Below are 18,515 nucleotides of genomic sequence, written 5' to 3' on the forward strand. Positions count from 1 at the left end.
CTTCCTTTGGGAACAGACTACTTCTATTAAGGCAAATCATTATTGACAACATAAATTATCTGTCAAGTACAGTGATGCTCAAAGGGTAAAACATTCTAGTTGTCCGTTTTCTTTCTTTTACTGTTATTTGGTTTTGAATAATGAGTTCACAGAATAATTATCTACCTTGTATATACAAATCAAGATCAGAAAAGGGAAAATTTATTTGGGGTTTTTATTCTGGATATGTCTCTAAGTCCTCCCCAAAAATCTGGCCTCGGAGTTGGAAAACTGGAAAGTTGGAAAACTCTAGCATAGATAGTGAATGAACCTCCCTTTCCCTCCATGTCGAATTCGCACTGAAGGTGAAGCTTCCCTTTCCTTACCACGTAACACAGGAGTAACAACACAGATCCCCCAAACAGCGGCAGCACACCGGAGATTGTAAGCTGTGGTAACAAGATGACAACCAGCAAAGCACCAGCAACATGCCAGAAAAATCACAAATGACACATAAATGTATCAAGTTACCGAAGATCAAAGAATAGAGATACTTCCAAATAAATAGCAAGAGGACCCTAGATAGGCAGACATGCTGCAAGTGGAAAGCCAAGGTAAATTCAAATAGCAAAGCCAAGTAACAGTAAACAGGTTGAACTCTGTGGAAGCTACGCAGTAAGGAAGAGCGGCTAGAGCCTCGTGTCCTAAAAGGTGTGCGGCAGCTCGACGAATCATAATTATAAACACAAGGGCACACCTTTCTCCATCTTTAAAAGGAAGAACTAACGTAGAACTCTAAGTACAGACACAAAGCTTTCAAGTCTCCCTTTAGTACAGAAACTGGACGGTGGTTCAGACACATCAGAGGCCCTGCTGGAGAAAAAGGAGGCTCGCTGCTCCTATGAAGAGTGACGGTCTCAGTACCTAGACTAGATAGGGTTGCTACGAGGTTGCTCTAGGTTGCTAGTAGACACTCACTCACTGTCTTCCAGTCAATTCTGACTCTCAGGGACCCTAAAGGACAGAGTAGAACTGCTTCTGGGTTTCTGAGACTGCAAATCTTCATGGAAGTTGAAAGTCTCATCTTTCTCCTGCAGGGATGCTGGTGGGTTCAAACTGCTGACCTTGTGGCTAGCAGGCAAAAGCATAACTCATGCCAGCAGGGCATTGTTTCATAGTATGAGGGTAAGTAAAACAAAGTATTGCTCCCAAGTCATACCAATCTTCATTTTTTTAATATCAAATGTGAAGCTATTAGATCTAAATATATCCTCCATCTATGTCTACACCCTTCTGAAGGTGACATTTCCATCTCTCTAAGCATCTCTGAATAAGGAAGACCGAAAAGACCCAATGCATTCGATTTAGGGTCTAATGAAGACTACTGAAAGTACCATGGACTTCCCAAAGTGACTCAACAGAATGTGCAAATCACAGACCAATATCACTGATATCACACGCAAGAAAATCTTACTGAAGATCATCAAACAATGACTGCAGCAGCACATTGATAGGGAGTTATCGAGGTTTCAGGGTGGATTCAGAAGACGACGTGAAACAAAAGATATCCTAGCTGATGTCAGATGAGTGTTTTCTCAAAGCAGAGAATATCAGAAAGATGGTTATTTGCGTCTTATTATGCCAAGGCATTCAATTGGATGGCATGGATCATAACAAATATGGATAGTTTTGAGGAAAATGGGAATTCCAGAACACTTCATTGTGCTCATATGAAACTTGTACATTGATCAAGAGGTAGTCAGGCAAACACAACAAGGAATACTGCCTGGCTTAAAATCACGAAAGATGTGCAACAGGGCTGTATGCCCTCACCGTATTTATCCAATCTGTATGCTGAAAAAGTAAGCTGCAAACCTGGCTCATAAGCAGAAGGATGTGGCATCAGGATGGGAGGAAGGTTTAGTAACATCTGTGATGTATAGATGGCACAAGCTTGCCTGCTAAAAATCAGGAGGACTTAAAGCCCTTGATGAAGATCAAAGATTGGAGCCTTCAGTGTGAATTACAACTCATTGTAAAGAAGCTCCAAATCCTCACAACTGGACCCACAGGTAGCATCATGATCCATGGAGAACAGCTGGCAGTTGTCAAGGATTTTGTCTTGCTTGGATCCGCAATCAACATTCATGGATGTGGGAGCTGAGGAATCAAGACTCGTTGCATTGGGTAAACTGGCTGCATGAGTTCTCTACAGAATATCAAAAAGAAAGGGTCTTCTCCTGAGAACCAAGGTGCGCCTGCCCCAAGTCGTGGTATTTTCAATTGCCTCCTCAGCCTGTGAAAGTTGGATACCGAATAAAGAAGAGCGAAGAGGAATTAATGCATTTGAATGGTGGTGCTTGAGAAGAATAGTGAAAGGTCAGCTAAAAGGATAAACAAATCTGTCTTGGAAGAAGTACAGGCAGAATGTCGGAAGGAAGGATAGAGGGACCAGCCCCTGGAGAAGGACATCGTGTTCGGTAAGGTCGCGAGGCAGCAAAAAAGAGGAAGGCCCTCATGGAGATGGACTGATACTATAGCTACAAAAACGGGCTCAGCAGTCGGGGTGCAGGGGTAGCAGCGGTGACACATACAACTTGCCTCTAGTTCTTAAATGCTTCCTCACCTCCCACCGACTACCATGACCTCAATTCTACCTTACAAATCTGGCTAGACCAGAGCATGTACACTGGTACAGATAGGAAATGGAAACACAGGGAATCCAGGATGGATGATCCCTTCAGGACCAGTGGTGAGAGTGGCGATACCAGGAGGGTGGAGTGAACGTGGCATAGAAAGGGGGAACTGATTACGAGGATCTACATATAACCTCCTCCATGGGGGACGGACAACAGAGGAGTGGGAGAAAGGAGACGTCGGCCAGTGTAAGATATGACAAAATAATAATTTCTAAATTATCAAGGGAGTGGGGAGGTGGGAGGGGGGAATGAGGAGCTGATACAAGGGCTCAAGCAGAAAGCAAATGTTTTGAGAAAGCTGATGGCAACAAATGAGGAAATGTGCTTCAAACAATGGATGTATGTGTGGATTGTGATAAGAGTTATGCAAGCCCCCAATAAAATGGCTTAGTAAATAAATAAATAAAGTTGCTATCACTTGGCAAAAAAAAGGGGGGGGGGGCTCAAGCCTAGGAATGATTGTGAGGACGGTTCAGGACCAGGTAGGGTTTTGTTCTGTGGACGAAACAACCGACTAACAGGGAAAAGCACAACAGCACGGAGCCCGAGGGGAGAGCACTCCTGGCACGTGCTCCTAACTGGACACTTTGGACCTCTTTTCTACGCAGCCCTTGGTGACCCAGGCCCTGTGCTACAAACAACCGGGGACTTCAGACTCTGTCCTCTGAAGATGCAGGAGAGGTGAAGAAAAAAACTGAGGGAGGTGCTGTCAGCCATCCAAACAGATGAGTTTGAAACTGTTTCCAAGAATGGAATCACAGATTTGACAAGTGCAGTAAGTGTAATGGAGTATACTTTGAAGGTGATTAGGTTGTTTTTTAAATAAATAAGTACATAGGTTTGGGGGGGAAATCTGTGTTTTTTTTGGGGGGGGTACCCCCTCATAATTTTTCCTGCTCTATTTATCATTCCAGAATGCTCACAGTTTACAAATTCTATGCTCTCTAGCAGTGAACTGGTTGACACTTAGTCAAAGTCGTGTTTTTGTTTTTCTTTCTCCAGAAAAGTTAGTTCAAAGAGACACAAACAGAAGCATAGGGCACATGAGCTGGAGTCCAGGCCACCAGCCGAGTCAGCTGTTTGCCAAGGGAGTCTTCCCCTGGAACGGCAAGGCTCCGCTGCAATGTTTTCAAGCTAAACCTACGCTACAGAAAACACAACTCGTGATATTTGCATTTTAACGAAGTACGTAAAGAAGATTCCTTTATGGCGCTGTTCATCCAGTGACTGTTCCATGCATTATTTGTGTTTCAAGCATCCAAGGAATGTAAAAATGAGGAAAAGACACATATGCTCAGAAGCCTGAATAAGGAGGCCGTGGGGAAAGTTTTCTCCTAACCTGGCTTACAAAAAGCACTGTCCCTCTTAGCCCTGTAGATTCGCATCCTTAGAGTGGTTGAGATCCCGAAGTCAGCTGTGAAGCCCTACTTAGTCACACCGAGATACTGAAATAAGGATCGCCCCTCAACGTGGAGATCCTGACACCTCTGCCACCAGCAGACTAAGGATTCTTTCAATCCTGCTGAGCACAACTGTTGTTACATGAATCTCATATGGAAATATTTGAAACTATGTAAAAGTCTTTGGGAAAATGTTTGGAAAGTCCATGAAGTTCCAAGAACTGGAGTTTATTTTCAAAATAAGAATTACAAAGCCTTAATTCTTTAGTGTGTCAGTCCATGATATGTGAACAGTTTAAACATCAGTAGATGATTATAGTAACCTAACAGCAAGGTTTCTTTTTTAAAAACAAATTATTGTGTAACAGTAAAGTGTGTAAGTTTAAGGGTATAATTTAATAAATGTGTGTATTTGTGGACACAGATAACTACCACCAATTTTTTGATAAGGCCCCAAACCAAACCTACTGCCATTAAGTTACTTCCAATTCAGAGAGAGCCTTTGTAGGGTTTCGGAGGCCATAAATCTCGAGGGGAGCAGAAACTCTCTCCCGTGTAGAACCTGGTTAGTTTGAACCTTCAACCTTGCAGTTAGCAGCCCATGGTTTATAGCAGAGCTATTTAATTCTCTGATAAAACACAGCGTCAATGAAACCTTTGAATTTACTTTCAATCTGTATGACTTTCGAAAAGTGACTTAAACTCTCAGATTCATCTTTCTCATTTGTAAATTCCAGACACCTAGAGTTGGTACTTTACAATATCACTGGGAGATTAAATAACATTACCAATAAAATACAATACAATAACCAATAAAATAAAATAACTAACTGGTTAGTATGCTCCCTGATGATAAATTATTATAATTATTAATACCGTTGTTGCTGTTTTTGTTGCTATTACAAAAATGCCATTTAATTTGATAACATAAAAAGTCAGACTTAGACATTCTTTCAGATTGCATCTCTCCTACATCCCGGCCCTGAGTATACCCTCGTTACAGTGATTCTCTGGGCTGTGGGAGAGATTTTCCCCATAAGCACGCTGTATACCCTCATAATCTCCACCCATGCTGTAAACCACAAAAGGTTGGGTGCAGCTTACCTTGTGGGCACAGGGACCTCTGTCAGGGCACCCAGCATGACAGCCTGCTGCAGCCGGACAAAGGCAACGAAGGGGGCGTCCAAGAAGTCAACTTCCCCGACCAGCACGTTCGAAGCCTCTGCATCACGTGGAAGTTTCTTCATGAATTTGTTCTTCAGCTGAGTAAAGAAAGCCAAGAGCGGTCCACTTATTCACTGAGTGACATCCCAGGGAGGAAGGGAGCCGAGTGCCGGCACTTCATGGGGACCGCAATCCATGGCACGAAACAAAATGCATCTGAGCTATTGGATGGAGAACCAGCTTGTACCCAAATCACAATTGTAAAAGAGCAAGAGAGAGGCGGCTCAATTTTCACTCCCAGACAATTCCTTTTTAAGTCTTACTAGCCATTTTCTGGTATGTTTATCTACCTGTTATAATACATTTTCTCTATACTTCCTGTCAAGGACATCAATGGCCCAATATTCATTACTTACTTATAAAACAATGTACAGAATGATTTCATGCATTTATTTGTTTGTTTATTCCACACACACTTATTGAACATCTACTTTAAGTCAAGCACTCAACTGAGTCCTGGGGTTGGGAGTCAGGAGTGCCCACTGTCATGGAGTCCATTCCAATTGACAGTGACCCTGTACAGACTTTCCAAGACTGTGCCTCTTTCTGAGAGAAGACAGTCTCATCTTTCTGCCTCAGAGCAGCTAACGGGTTTGAACCCACAAACTTGCAGGTACCAGCCTGACTGTCTAACCGACTGTACCTCCAGGATTCTTTAGGACTGTAATGGGGGGTAGACTAATTTCATGTACTCTTTGAGCTTATATTCCAGTGAAGGTAAAATAATATATGACTTCAGGCAGTGGAATGTAAAAAGAAGAAAAACCTCAAACAGGAGGGAGTAACATCAGGATGCTCAAGGAAGCCCTCTGAAGACGCATATCTGGAATTGGGATGTGGAGATGAATCGTGCCAAGATCTGAGAAAAATGATAAGAGCATTCTAGGTAAGTCCCAACCTTCCAACAAATAAGGGGGTATGGTAGTTCGAGGGACAATAAGAAGAGCCAGTATGGAAAAGTTAAAGGTGCTAAGGAGGAACAAGAGTAGGAAATCAAGCTGCACAAGTCAGCAAGGATCAGATTGTAGGGCCTCAAAGGTCCTGGAAAAGGCATTTTGCATGGTTTAGATATTAATTGACAACCAGAACGCCAAGTTCAAAGGTGGAGGATGCAGGCATAAATCTGGGTGCCAAGACTAATGTAAGAAGTAATTAATGCCCTGGAACAAGATAATAGAATTGGTGTAAACTCTAATCCCTGGGTCCTTCTAGCTTTTACAGGAATAGGAGAAAGTTATGATCAGAGGTCACTGAGAAAGAAGAGCCAGCAACTGAGGAAGAAAGCCAGGAGCGAGCCCAGCCCCAAAAGTCAGGTGAAGGCAGTACTGACGGGGGAAGTGCACTCCGCTGACTCTGAAGGGGCTGGGCATTCAAGTGAGCCCTCAAACTGGATCCCTGGACCTGATCAGACAGAGATGTGGTTATTGTGGAAAGAGCCGCCAGATACTGAGTAAACAGAGGGGATATAGTGGAGGCAAGGTATGGAAACATTGAGAAAGGTTGTTGTTAACACGAAGAGATGGCTAGAGGTGAGCAATAGAATATGAACTTTTAAAATAGGACACACTCACAGAATCCAGGAACTGGACTGGGAGTAGTGCTACCAGAAGGGTAGGGTAGGAGGAAGGTGGGGAGGAAGGGGGAACTGATCGCAATGGACGACACATAACCACACGCACACCGCTCCAGGGGTTCAAACAACAGAAACCATGGGGGAAGGGCGACAGCGGTCAGTGTGCGATATGAAAATAATATTTTATCATTTTTCAAGGGGTCACGAGGTGGGGAGGAAGAGGAGCTGATCCCAAGGGCTCAATAGGAAGTAAATGTCTAGAAAATAATGATGGCAACGTATGTACAAATATGGTTGATACCATTGGTGTATGGAATGTTAGATGAGCAAGAAGAGCCCCCAATAAAATGATCTTTTAATTTAAAAAAAGAACATGTTACAATATTTTTGAATCTCCATGAGAATGGCCTAATAGAGGGGCAAAAAAATGCTTCCAGAGGAGAGCCAGTAAATAACTGTTGAAGCAAAGACCCTGAACTATTGAGAGAACGATGTCCACCCCACAGACAATGGCCGTAGCAAGCCTAGCGCAAAGTGAATGATGAAGCACAGACGCAGGGGGCCTCAAAGATCCGGTGAAGACAAGGCTTTACAGTGAAATACAGTGAGATAACCAGCAGCTGATGGCGAAGAGGAAGAGGGACGTGTGGGGGCCGGTCTGAGCACACAGAAGACGGCATCAAGAGGCCATCTTGGATCGTGGCGGGTGCTTCTCAGTCACCTTGAAAGCTTACAATGCAGGTGCGATTCATTCCTTGTCGGTCTCGCCTCAAGGCCGGCTGAGAAGAGGATTGTTCAGAGACTGGGAAACGCCGCCTGCAACTCAAGGGAAATGTTCCCCCAGCATGGAAACACCTAGGTAAGAACTTGGAAAGGCTGTACAAAAAGCGTACCATTCACACTTTTTCCTTCAATGGAAATGTTCCTCCCCTCAAGTCACAAGTATCAATAAGTTTTCCTGGATGACGTTGAGCATGACCCAATTCCCCCATTAGCAGACGTGAAGGCAGCGTTTCATTTTCAATGTACCATGCTACGAGTTCTTGGTTACGGAGACGGAAGGGCATGAGAACTCACCCCTAAAGCTCCATGAGCCTCCTCGACAGTTCTACAGGACTTTCCTTTAACTTGTTAAATTGCATACTCACATCAGAAGAACACTGTGGTGGGGGAGGGGGTCATCAAGAGAATTAGGGCCAAGATTGCAAAGAAAACAAATAAAAAAGCAAAGGCGAGGTATGCATTGTTGGATGCTGAAAACATGATTACTTGCAAGTAGCAAAGAATTTTCCCAGGTTTATGTCATCAATCCTCCCATAAATCCTACTATAAAGAAACCATTCCTTTTCCACGCTCTAGTGGTGCAGTGATTAAGCACTTGGCTGGTAAGCAGGTCAGTGGTTAGCACCCAGTGGCACGAAGCTGTGGCGCTCTGTGGCATTACTGTTACGTGGCAAGATTCTTATGGGGATAAGAAGTACACCCTTGGAAACCTAATGAGGCCGTGCTACTCTGTTCTGGAGGCTCTCCCTGGGTAAGAACAGACACAATGGCTACTGACTGGGGGTCTATAAATGAGAAGAGAGCAACCATGAGAAGAACACACATCAAGTTTCCAAAACTATTATTATTGTCTGAGGAAGTTGCAATGAATTGTTCTCCATAAAGAGAGTGTGGGGTTCAATCCTATCCACAGTGACTTCCATTTTTCTTTTCAAAAACAAAATATCATTGCTAGAATACTGTTCTGTTATTGTACAGTTTCCATAATGTCCCCATTACTAAAATAAAGGTCTATAATAACTTGATTTTACTGTGCATTATCTCCAGCACATCCTAGCTCTAGTCAGTCAGGGCATCTGCTCCTAATCCCCCTGGGTTTGTGCGCACAGACACCTACACTCGCTGTGAAAAAGATCCTGTCTTCATTTTTCTATTTTCTGAATTTCCTTCAGAACCCAAGAAGTCATTTCCTTGGGAACTCCAGAAGTGTTCATTTCTGCCTCGTGCTTTTCTTCAGGCTTCTTGGGGGTAAGAACAATGTATGACTCTTTCACTATATTCCTACTTTGCGTCTAACTGAGCTGGAGTCCAGCAATGAAAGGGGCGGGCTCTGTTGCATCGACCAGCCATCAACTGCCCAGAAGAGTTACAGAGACTTACGGTTCCATCTAGAACCTGGTCCTTGTGTCTGGATGGATTGCTAAGCCACCATGTGACTCACAGAGTATGTGGACTACCCACCAGCAAACACAGACCTCCAAAAAATACCTTACCCATATGACGCATCCTATTCATTAATACTGCTGTACCTATATTGAAAAATTGAGATATTTCTAAGGCTAAGTGAAATAAAATTTCATGGAGGCAGCAGTTAAAAGATCAAATGACAAATTGCATTGCAGAAATCTGCTGCACACGACCACTTTAAAGAGTTGAAACGCAAGGATGTTACTTCGAGGTCTAAGCTGTGTCTGACCCAGGCCATGGCATTTTCAAAGATCTCACAGGCATGTGAAAGTCTGACACTGAACCGGGAAGACCAAAGGAGAATTGGTGCATCGGAATTGTCCTGGTGACGAAGACTGAAATAGCAAAGACAGCCAGAAGAGCAAACACATCTCTCTGGGAACAAGTACAGTCAGAAAGCTCCTTAGAGGCAAGAGTGGAGAGACTTCTTCTCACGTCCTTTGGACATGTGGTCCCCGAAGAAGGGCAACGTGTTTGGTAAAGGAGAGGGGCAGCAACCAAGAGCAAGAACCCTGACAAGCTGGAAGAACAGTGTTGAGGCTGGAGAGGGCCTGGGCACCGGGTAGCGAGTGCTTCATCCTGTGTGCACACAGGGCCAGTACCAGCTCTAAGTCCCCGAAAGTCGCCGAACAACGACGGGAATAAACCTCCTTCTGCATGTTATGGAAGGGGCGGTTATCAAGACATACTATTGCTGCTTCGACTCAGAATTCAGACTTGTCACCATTTCTAATGAAAGGAACAGCAATTAAATACAAAGTGAATTCTTCGTGACAGTGCTCTACGATCTGTGTTTGACCTGCTCTGCTCTAAATAAACACTTCACCTGGGTGATCTCATCAAGCCTGAAGGTGTTAAACGTCAGGCTGATGGAGCCCAGGTGGTGCCCAGGTGGTAAGAGTTAGGCTGCTAACTAAATGGGTGTTGATTTTAACCTCCCAGCAAGCCTGCAGGAGGAAGACTTAATGACGTACTTTCATGAAGAGTAAGCCTCAAAACCTCTGTAAAGAGCCCTATTCCGTCCCCTGGCGCTGAAAGAGGAGGCTACCTGGTTTAAAATCGGGACAGGTATGAATGGCGGTTTTATCCTTTCTCCAACTTATTCTGTCTGTATTTTGAGCAAATAATCCACTAAGCTATAGGAAGAAGAGTGTGATCTCAGGGTCGAAGGAGGACCCACATGTGAGGATTATGAAGCATTTACAGATGAAGGTGAAAGACAAGTGCTTCAGTGTGGATTACAATTCAAATTAAAAAAAAAACGAAATCTTCACAACTGCATTTATAAGCAATAGGACAACAAATGGAGAAGAAAAAGGTTATCATTGTCAAACATTTCCTTTTATTTAGCTCCACAATCAACCCCTATGGAAGATGCCATGAAGAAATCACGTGGCATGCTACAGTCTGTGAACCTGCCGCCAAAAGTCCCCTTGTCACGTGCTAAACAGCCCAGGTGTCCCGGTGAGGACTGGCGTGGGTCAGGCCCGTCCTGTGGTGCTCTCAATCACGTCATAGGCATTTGAAAGCTGGACAGTGATGCGTTTGAATTATGATGCTAGTGAAAAATAATAAAGTATTATGGACTGCCAGAAGAACAAACAGATTTATCTTGGAAGAAATAAAGGCAGAGTTCTCCTTGAAAGCAAGACTGGTGAGACTCTGGACACATTATGTTATCAAGAGGTGCCGGTGTCTGGCGGAGGACACCATGCCTGGTAAAGGGTCGAGGGAAAGAAGGACACAGTAGTTGCAACAATGAGCTGAGGCAAAGGAATGTTTCCTTCTGTTGTGCAGACTCAAAAGCACTTAACAATACTGATTTACACACGTCCACCTGCAGCTGGTAAGGAGCTCTGCTGGCCGGAACCCACTAGCCACTCCTTGGGAGAAAGATGCGGCTGTCTGTACTCAAAGCTTCAAAGTCTCCGAAACCCAAAGGGCCGGTTCTACTCTGTCCGTAGGTTGCCATGAGGTGGACTTGACCCAGAGGCAGTGACTTTTCTCTGTATAGTAACCAGCACCTGTCCTTTTCAGATGCAAAATGATCTCCAGCTGGGTTCTCCACCCTGAATGCCAAGCCCTGCTGTGTCTATTCTGAAGGACACAGCCTCTTCTTTCACCGCAGATACACTTGACCTTGTGGTTAGTAGCCCGACACCTACACCACAGCATCACCACCTGTAAGGACATTCCAGGTGGATTTCTGCTATGCCATTCTAATTTTACATGCCCTAAATTGGGCCTTTCTGATCGTGCCCCCAGACCAGCTTCTCCTGTACTCTTGACCCTTCAGTTAAGAATAACCCCATCCTTCCACCATTCACAATGAAAACCTGGCAGTAGTCTTTATGTCTTCTGTTTTCTCTTATGCCCCACTGTCCATTCTACATGTAAATTCTGTTGAAAATGTTTTAATATCAAGAGCCTAGCCATTCCTCACAGGCTTCACTGCCTCCACCAGGGCCCATGTTACTACCGTCTCTCTCCATCAGATGCCCTGGCTTCCTAGTGGGCCCGCGGGTTCTGCCTGGGTCACAGCAGCAAGGAGAGCCCATTATCCCGCTGCTCAAGACCTTCCGCTAGTACCATTTCACTAAGAATGAAGCCAACCTCGTTGCAACAATCCCCCCATCCACGCTATTCATCTCTGCAGATAATAGTAAGCTTGACTTACTTCCTACTCCTGCCCAGTTCCAGCCATGCCAGTCACGCACGCTAGCGCCATTCCTGCCTTCTCCCGCCCAGACACACTGTCCCTGCTGTTGTGTCCTCTGAATGCAATGGCTTCTTGGCTCCCTCCCGCCCTTCCTTTGACTCTTTATTCGGAAGTCACCTTCTCAGGGAGGCCTTCCCGAACAAGCTCCCGTCGCTCCACAATTACTTCTTAGTCTTTTTTTTTCCTGTTTCATTTTTCTTCTTTACTCACGCCGACCAGGTTGCATATTTCACTCATCTTCTCTATCTGCCTCCCCAGGAGAACGTCGGCTCTAACTCTATGGAGGGAGAACTAGCTATTGCTTTTGTTCAGTTATAGCCCTTCTACCTAGAAAAAGTGTCTGAAACAGAGACGGGTTCAATAAATGTAATTTGAATGGATTACTCCACAAACATAAAACCAAACCCACAGTCAGCAAGTCAGTTGTGACTCACAGTGACCTGATAGGGACAGTAGAATCCCAGTGGGTTTCTGAAACAGCACATCTATACGGGAACAGAAAGCCTCATCTTTCTCCTATGGAGCAGCTGGTGGTCTCAAACTACTGAACTTGCAGTTAGTGGACCAACACATAACCCAATACGCCCCCAGGGTTCCTTCAATGAACGGATGGTGGCTACTGTTTCTTCCCTTTTCAATAGCTTTCCTAACGCATTCTTCAAAGTAACATGTTCTCCACATCCCGTCAGGCCACGTAAGTGTAAAAACACACAGAGCCTGCCAAGGTTGCCGCACCCCTCACTTGACAAGCGGGAGCAGGTGAAAGGATGGATGCTTGATCGTAGCAGAGACAAAAGCTTTCTGGAGAACTAATACTTCAACGTGCAAAATCAGCGTTCTCCCTTTCCACAGGGGCACTCCTTAGCACGTAGACATGACCTATCTGAGGACTGCCCGGGAGGAGAGAACGAGGTAAGTCAAGTCCAAGAGAATAGCAAAGCAACACAAAAACAGGAGGAAAACGTATTGGGGTGGGAGGTGAGGGAGGGGAGACAGGGGTTTAAAAAAACAAACAAAGAAAAGATAATTGAATCTTCAGACCCCCTCCCATAGTCCTGCTCCGAGTTCATGACGAATTCTTCCCAGTTACATAATTCACTAAATTGGGTTTAAAGTCATCTGAAGCGTTTCTGCTTACTGCAGAGTTGAGATACAAAGTGTTTGCAGCAAAGAAGTTTGAGGGCGCCAGGTTAAGTAAAATTAAGTAAAAGTGTCCAGTACAGATTTTTCTGAGATCCTGCACTATGTCCCTAGCAAGGTTTCCTCTCCCTCTGGCTTTGTCGGGGCGCAGTGGCGAGGTAAGCTCCGAGGGAGACAGGGGACTCTGTCTGCTCTTGTAAAGCTTAAGAGAGCCTCACAAACCCTACAGGGTCGCTATCAGGCTGCATGGGCTCGATGCAGTGGGTTTGGGTTAGGAAATAAACAGGGCACATGGTGGTATACAGACAGATTTGCAGTTGCTGCGTGGGTCTCATATTTCCTCCTGCTCTCTCTCTCATCTCTCTTCCAACCCCATTCAGTGTCTTCAAATTGTATGAACACCTGCAGGGCTGTTACAGGGATGAGAATAGATCCGGTGGCAGTGGGGGACACTGTTCGAGGCCTGGGAGTAGATGCTGTGGAGAAAAGAAAGACTCCACGCTGGAATTTCACAGTCCACTGGAAAAGTGGGAAATATAGAAAATACTAGAATGGAAGGCCAGGTGAACAATACATCACACAATGTAGACCACAAAACCAGCCAGCGCGGGGCAGCAAGGTGGGCCCTTCTCTGAGTGAGATTTTCAAGAACAACGCTCATCTCCAGGGGCCCAGCAACAAGGCTTCACACGGCTTATCTTTTTCAAGTGCCCCAATAATACCAGACAAAAGACAAAGTCACACAGTCAATTGTGAAAAATAATAAAACACTGGGAAAAATAACGTAAAGATTAAGCAAAAAGAGGTAAAGAATGACGCAGGAATTATAAACTACAGTAAAAGATTATGAAAATGAGATGGGACTCATTCTGGTTTTGAGATAGGGTTGAAAATCACCCAATGAACTCATCTGGATTGAATTCCAAAGATAAAGCTTGACATTCCTTTCTTATAGATCATTAGTTGCTTCTCCAAGGGACACCCAGCCTAGTTTTCTGCAGGGTCAACTACAAGAACACACACAGCGAAGGAAAGAAGAGAAACCTCCGTGATCTCAGAGAACTATATTCCAAATGGCTGCTGCAATTTTGATATAAACAAAGCATGAAAAAATACTTAGGCTAAATCAGCCATTTTGTGATCTTTTGTCTTGACCAGGTTACTCCCAGATTCTGGGAGCCCAGAGGTGTGCATCTCAGGCACTTTTATACCAGTGTGTGTTCTTTCTTCCCGAGTAAGTCTGGATGCAATTACTTAGAAGCATGCAGCTGGTCTTTTGCCATAAATGTCTCCTCTTGCGACTGATTAGCTTCCCTTACTTTCTGAGTGGTTATCCAGCACCCCTGGGGTCACAGTGTTAGAAGCCTAACAAGGAACAGGACGTTGTGATGGATCGAGCAGATCAGGGAGACTGGCAGGGGAAGACTCTACTGCAGAGGACAGTTCTGGTGACGGTGGGAGAGGTGGGTCGCACCCACGTGCCACAGGTCCCACGGTTCCAAAGCCAAAAGGCCAGCTGACTTCTGGTTGTGTCACTGCAATTCTGACTCACCGGCGACCTGAGTGTCGGAGTGTCCGTGGGGGTCTTCAATGACTGAGTTTTCAGAAGCACATTTCCACGTTTTTCTTTGGAGGCATGTCTGACTGGACTTGAACTGGCAAATCCATAGCTAGCAACGAAGCATGTGTATTGTCTCCACCACTCAGAGAGGGTCTCCAAACATAGAGAGCTGAAAAAAGTCCGTCTTTCATGCGCCCCTATGATCTCCGTTTCTCCTGCCCTCTTCCGTGAAAGCTGCTTGGACACTTGTATGTTTCCATCTGGAATGCTGTGTGATTTAAAATCAGGAAAGGTGTCTGTCGGGGTTGTCATCAATCTGTGTGCGAAGCAGGTGGAATGAGGAGCTGGGCTGTAAGAAGAACTCGGCGTTTGATTGGAGGAAGAATTCCTAACCACCTGGGAGCTACAGATGACACAGACTGGCTTGTGGAAATCTAGGAGGAATTAAGGTACTTAGTGAGGATCAGAGACTGTCGCCTTCGATATGAGTTACACCTCAATGTAAACAAAACAAAAATCCTCATGAGCGGAACCAGTAGACAACATTTTGATAAATAAAGAGGAGACTGAAGTTGTCGAGGGTTTTATTGACTGATCCACAATCAAAACTGGTGAAGGCTGCAGTGCAGAAGTCATATGATGCAGGGTGTTGGGAGCCTCGGCTACATGGGGCCTCTTTAAAGCACCGTGCTCCTCACCCAAGCCCGGTATTTCCATCACTCAGAGCCAGGTGAAAGTCGGACAATGAATACAGAAGACCACAGAAGAAGTGATGCCTTTGGGTCAAGGGGTTTGCAAAGAATATTGAAAGTAATGGGACTGCCAAGAGAACAAGCAAATCTGTCTCCAAAGAAGTACAGCCAGAATGCTCCTTTTCATGTACTTTGGACACGTTGCCATGAGAGACAAGTCATGGAAAAAGACATTATGCTTGGGAATGTAGAAGAAGATACTCAACAAGATGGGCTGACATGGTGGTTGCACCAATCGTCTCAGACATCCCAAATAGGAGGATGGGACTGGACAGGCAGCATGGGCTCTGTCGTGCTCAGAGTTGCTATGAGACAGGACTCACTCGAGCGCCCTTCCTGCAGCTGCAGCAACAGCACAGGGAACCCCTCCCAAAGTACTTGCTCATCAACGTTGTCGCTGGGGTAACTACGGAATGAACTTTTATTGTGCTCCCCATCAACTTCCGACCGACACTGTTACCTCATAAACAGCTTTATGTGGTCACAAGCTCCTGTCACTGGGCAGGGGATTTAAGCTCTCCCTCTTTTTCGGTGCCACCGGTCTCCAAAACAATCCCACTTTTGCCCAGTCGCTGCACGCTGACAGTAAGCCCACAGGACAGAGCAAAACTGTCGCCAGCGTCTCCAAAGCTGGAAATCTTCATGGAGGCTGACTGCCGCCCCCTCCTCCCATGAAGCTGGTGGGCTTCGGCTGCCTGCCTCTCAGTTTGCAGCCGCACCAGTTACCTCTGTGTCACTGTGAGCATGTGTTCATAAAGTGTCCTTTACCACCAGGAGGACTCTCAATCTGTCCTGTGAATTAGGTTAAAATGTGGTCCTCTAGGCTGTGGACTGCCCGGACGGCACATGACGGTTTGAACTTCAGCTAAGCATGGGAACGATCCTCATGACTGTCACAAGGCTTATACCTAACTCTGGGGGTGCGAAGGTCAGGGGCTCGCAGCTACCGAACGGTTGCTGGTTTGAATTCTTCCAAAGACTGTGGGAAAAGACTTGGTGACCCGCTCCCATAAAGAGGACAGCCTAGAAACGCCCACAAGGCGTTCAACTGTGTCACACTGAACTGCTCTGCGTTAAGATCAAATAAAAACACCAACCACCACCTATCGCTACTGCATTTTCCACATTCGGATGTCTGTCCTCTTTGGGGGGATGATGGGAAGCCTCCTCTGTGCTGCGACTGGAGCTGCTGTCCAGTCCGGGCTGCCTTCAGGCTGGAGACGGCGATATCAACGTGGTCTGGCCCTGGGCCATCATCGTCCTTGGGGGTGCTCCACCCCGCTTTATGCCTCATGTCCACATGCTAACACCACTGGTTTCCCCGAACCAAGAGTTTCTTCTTGAATTTCTTATTGGCGTTTTCTCTTCTCCCTCTTGGCTGATTTTCTCTGCTTCCTGTGGATTTTCTCCTTCCAGTCTCTTTGAGAATTGTCAGTCTGTATTCTCTCCCAGACAAACTCAATTGTTAAGTTCAAAATCATCCTTACTCAAACTAGTTCCATTTCCTTCCCCTGCACAAAAGACCTGGATTATATACTACAAAAGTAGAGTTAGCATCATCTGAATGTGCCATGACTATCTCACTTTACTCCTCTACCAGGTGTCATCATACATGGTCCTCCTGCCATCCCCCCTAGATCTTGTTCTGACATACAAAAGCACACCGCCACTCCACATTTGTATCACTGAAGTGAGCTTTGAAAGATAGTCAAGATAAACTAATGTAGTAGGATAAATATAAGCAGGGGAACGGTCAGGTTCAAAAACGCAAAAGTTTGAGAGACATCCTAGCACAAAGTAAGATCTTAATAAATCATCAATGCTACATATAAACCTACTCATATATCTTATACAAACACTAATATTAACTTTTAAGGGAGCAAAAACAGTTTTTTTTCTTTCCTTAATAAATTTCTTTATCTACCCATTTCTTTTTTTCTACACTTTGGGAAAAGTGATCCGTTTGATTAGGATTTAACCAAGTCTTCAGGATCTCCCTCCCCCCCCCCCGCCCCACCTCACCCCCAATGAGAAGTCTGCATTGCCTTGAGGACAGGAAGCAAGGTAACTGCCCTCTCTTGCAGCGAGATGTGACCGGGTAAAGGGGAATTGACGTCTTCCTCCATTAGACTGGTAAGACAAGTCGGCTCAGAGGCTGGTTCAGGGGCTCAATCAGATTTCTCAGGCACAACAGCTGTCTTTGAGCCTAGGGATCCCAGGATTTAGAGTTCTGTGTGGGTGGCCAACATTAGAGTGAACTTGCATTTCACCAACTTTTCCAGCAGAGGGGAAAAAAAAGAAAGTTAGGTAACTTTTAAAACAGCTCTTTAAAGGCAATAGAAAGTGAACACCAAAACCGGGAGACCAAGATCCTTGAAAAATGAAAAGTACTGATTGGCGGGGGAGGCAGAGCTCCGTTCCAATTTTCTCCAAAAGGCGTTTATGATTCCTCCGTCATTTCAGAAACTCTGGAGGTGAGCAGAGCAGCCTGCACTTAAGAAGTCAATGTAACAAGCATTCAGTTGGAACACTTGAGACTAAGGGCAAACTGGTCATTGGCCTATACATATCAAGACTGAAGCCCAGTTTGCAGCCAGCGCACCGCAGACTGCACTTCAGGTAATCTGCCCCGAGACTAAATTCCAGTTTAAAAAACTAGGGAAACAATTTCTGAAGGAAGACAACACCATCCAGGGCATCAAACTATCTCTACAATGTATACGCCATACTGGCATTCAAGCAGAAATTACAAGACATACTAGGGCCCCAGAGCAGATGGCTGGAACCCAAGAGAAATAAAAATAGAAACAAAACTAAAGGACAGTTGCATAATGAAGTTATGAGGAAAAGATTTTGAAGTAAATAACTGATTAATATTTCCAGAAATTGATTAAAAGATGGAGATTTTCAGCATAACATAAAAAATTATAGTAGAAATCATATTGAAAAATAAAATAATCAAAAATTTAAAATAAAAGGATTAACTAGAAATAAGAACCAGTTAAAGAACAAATTAGTGAACTGGAAGATCAGCAGAAATAGTATCTAGACTCCCTCATATAACCTATGGGAATTTTTTAAATTATAGAAAATGTCTTAGCTATATGTAATTTTAGTTGAAGGTAGAAGAGGGAGAGATCTTTGCAATGAATTTATCAAAATGAGAAAAAGGGATAAATTCAAGGAACTCTGCAAAGAAGACAATATCTTGGTATGTC

The 18,515-nt window shown here is 44.8% G+C and overlaps 1 protein-coding gene across 2 annotated transcripts in view; it reads right to left on the bottom strand.

Moving 5' to 3' along the window:
- SLC4A4 (solute carrier family 4 member 4) overlaps window positions 1-18,515 on the bottom strand; it is a 343,893-nt gene that overhangs the window by 125,210 nt on the left and 200,168 nt on the right. For both annotated transcript variants that reach the window (XM_075544222.1, XM_075544221.1), the window contains exon 7: window positions 5,183-5,340. In XM_075544222.1, coding sequence (XP_075400337.1) covers window positions 5,183-5,340 — 158 coding nt within the window. The remainder of the gene's footprint in view (window positions 1-5,182; window positions 5,341-18,515) is intronic.

The sequence above is a fragment of the Tenrec ecaudatus genome, chromosome 3, assembly GCF_050624435.1.
Source record: "Tenrec ecaudatus isolate mTenEca1 chromosome 3, mTenEca1.hap1, whole genome shotgun sequence".
Lineage (NCBI taxonomy): Eukaryota > Metazoa > Chordata > Mammalia > Afrosoricida > Tenrecidae > Tenrec > Tenrec ecaudatus.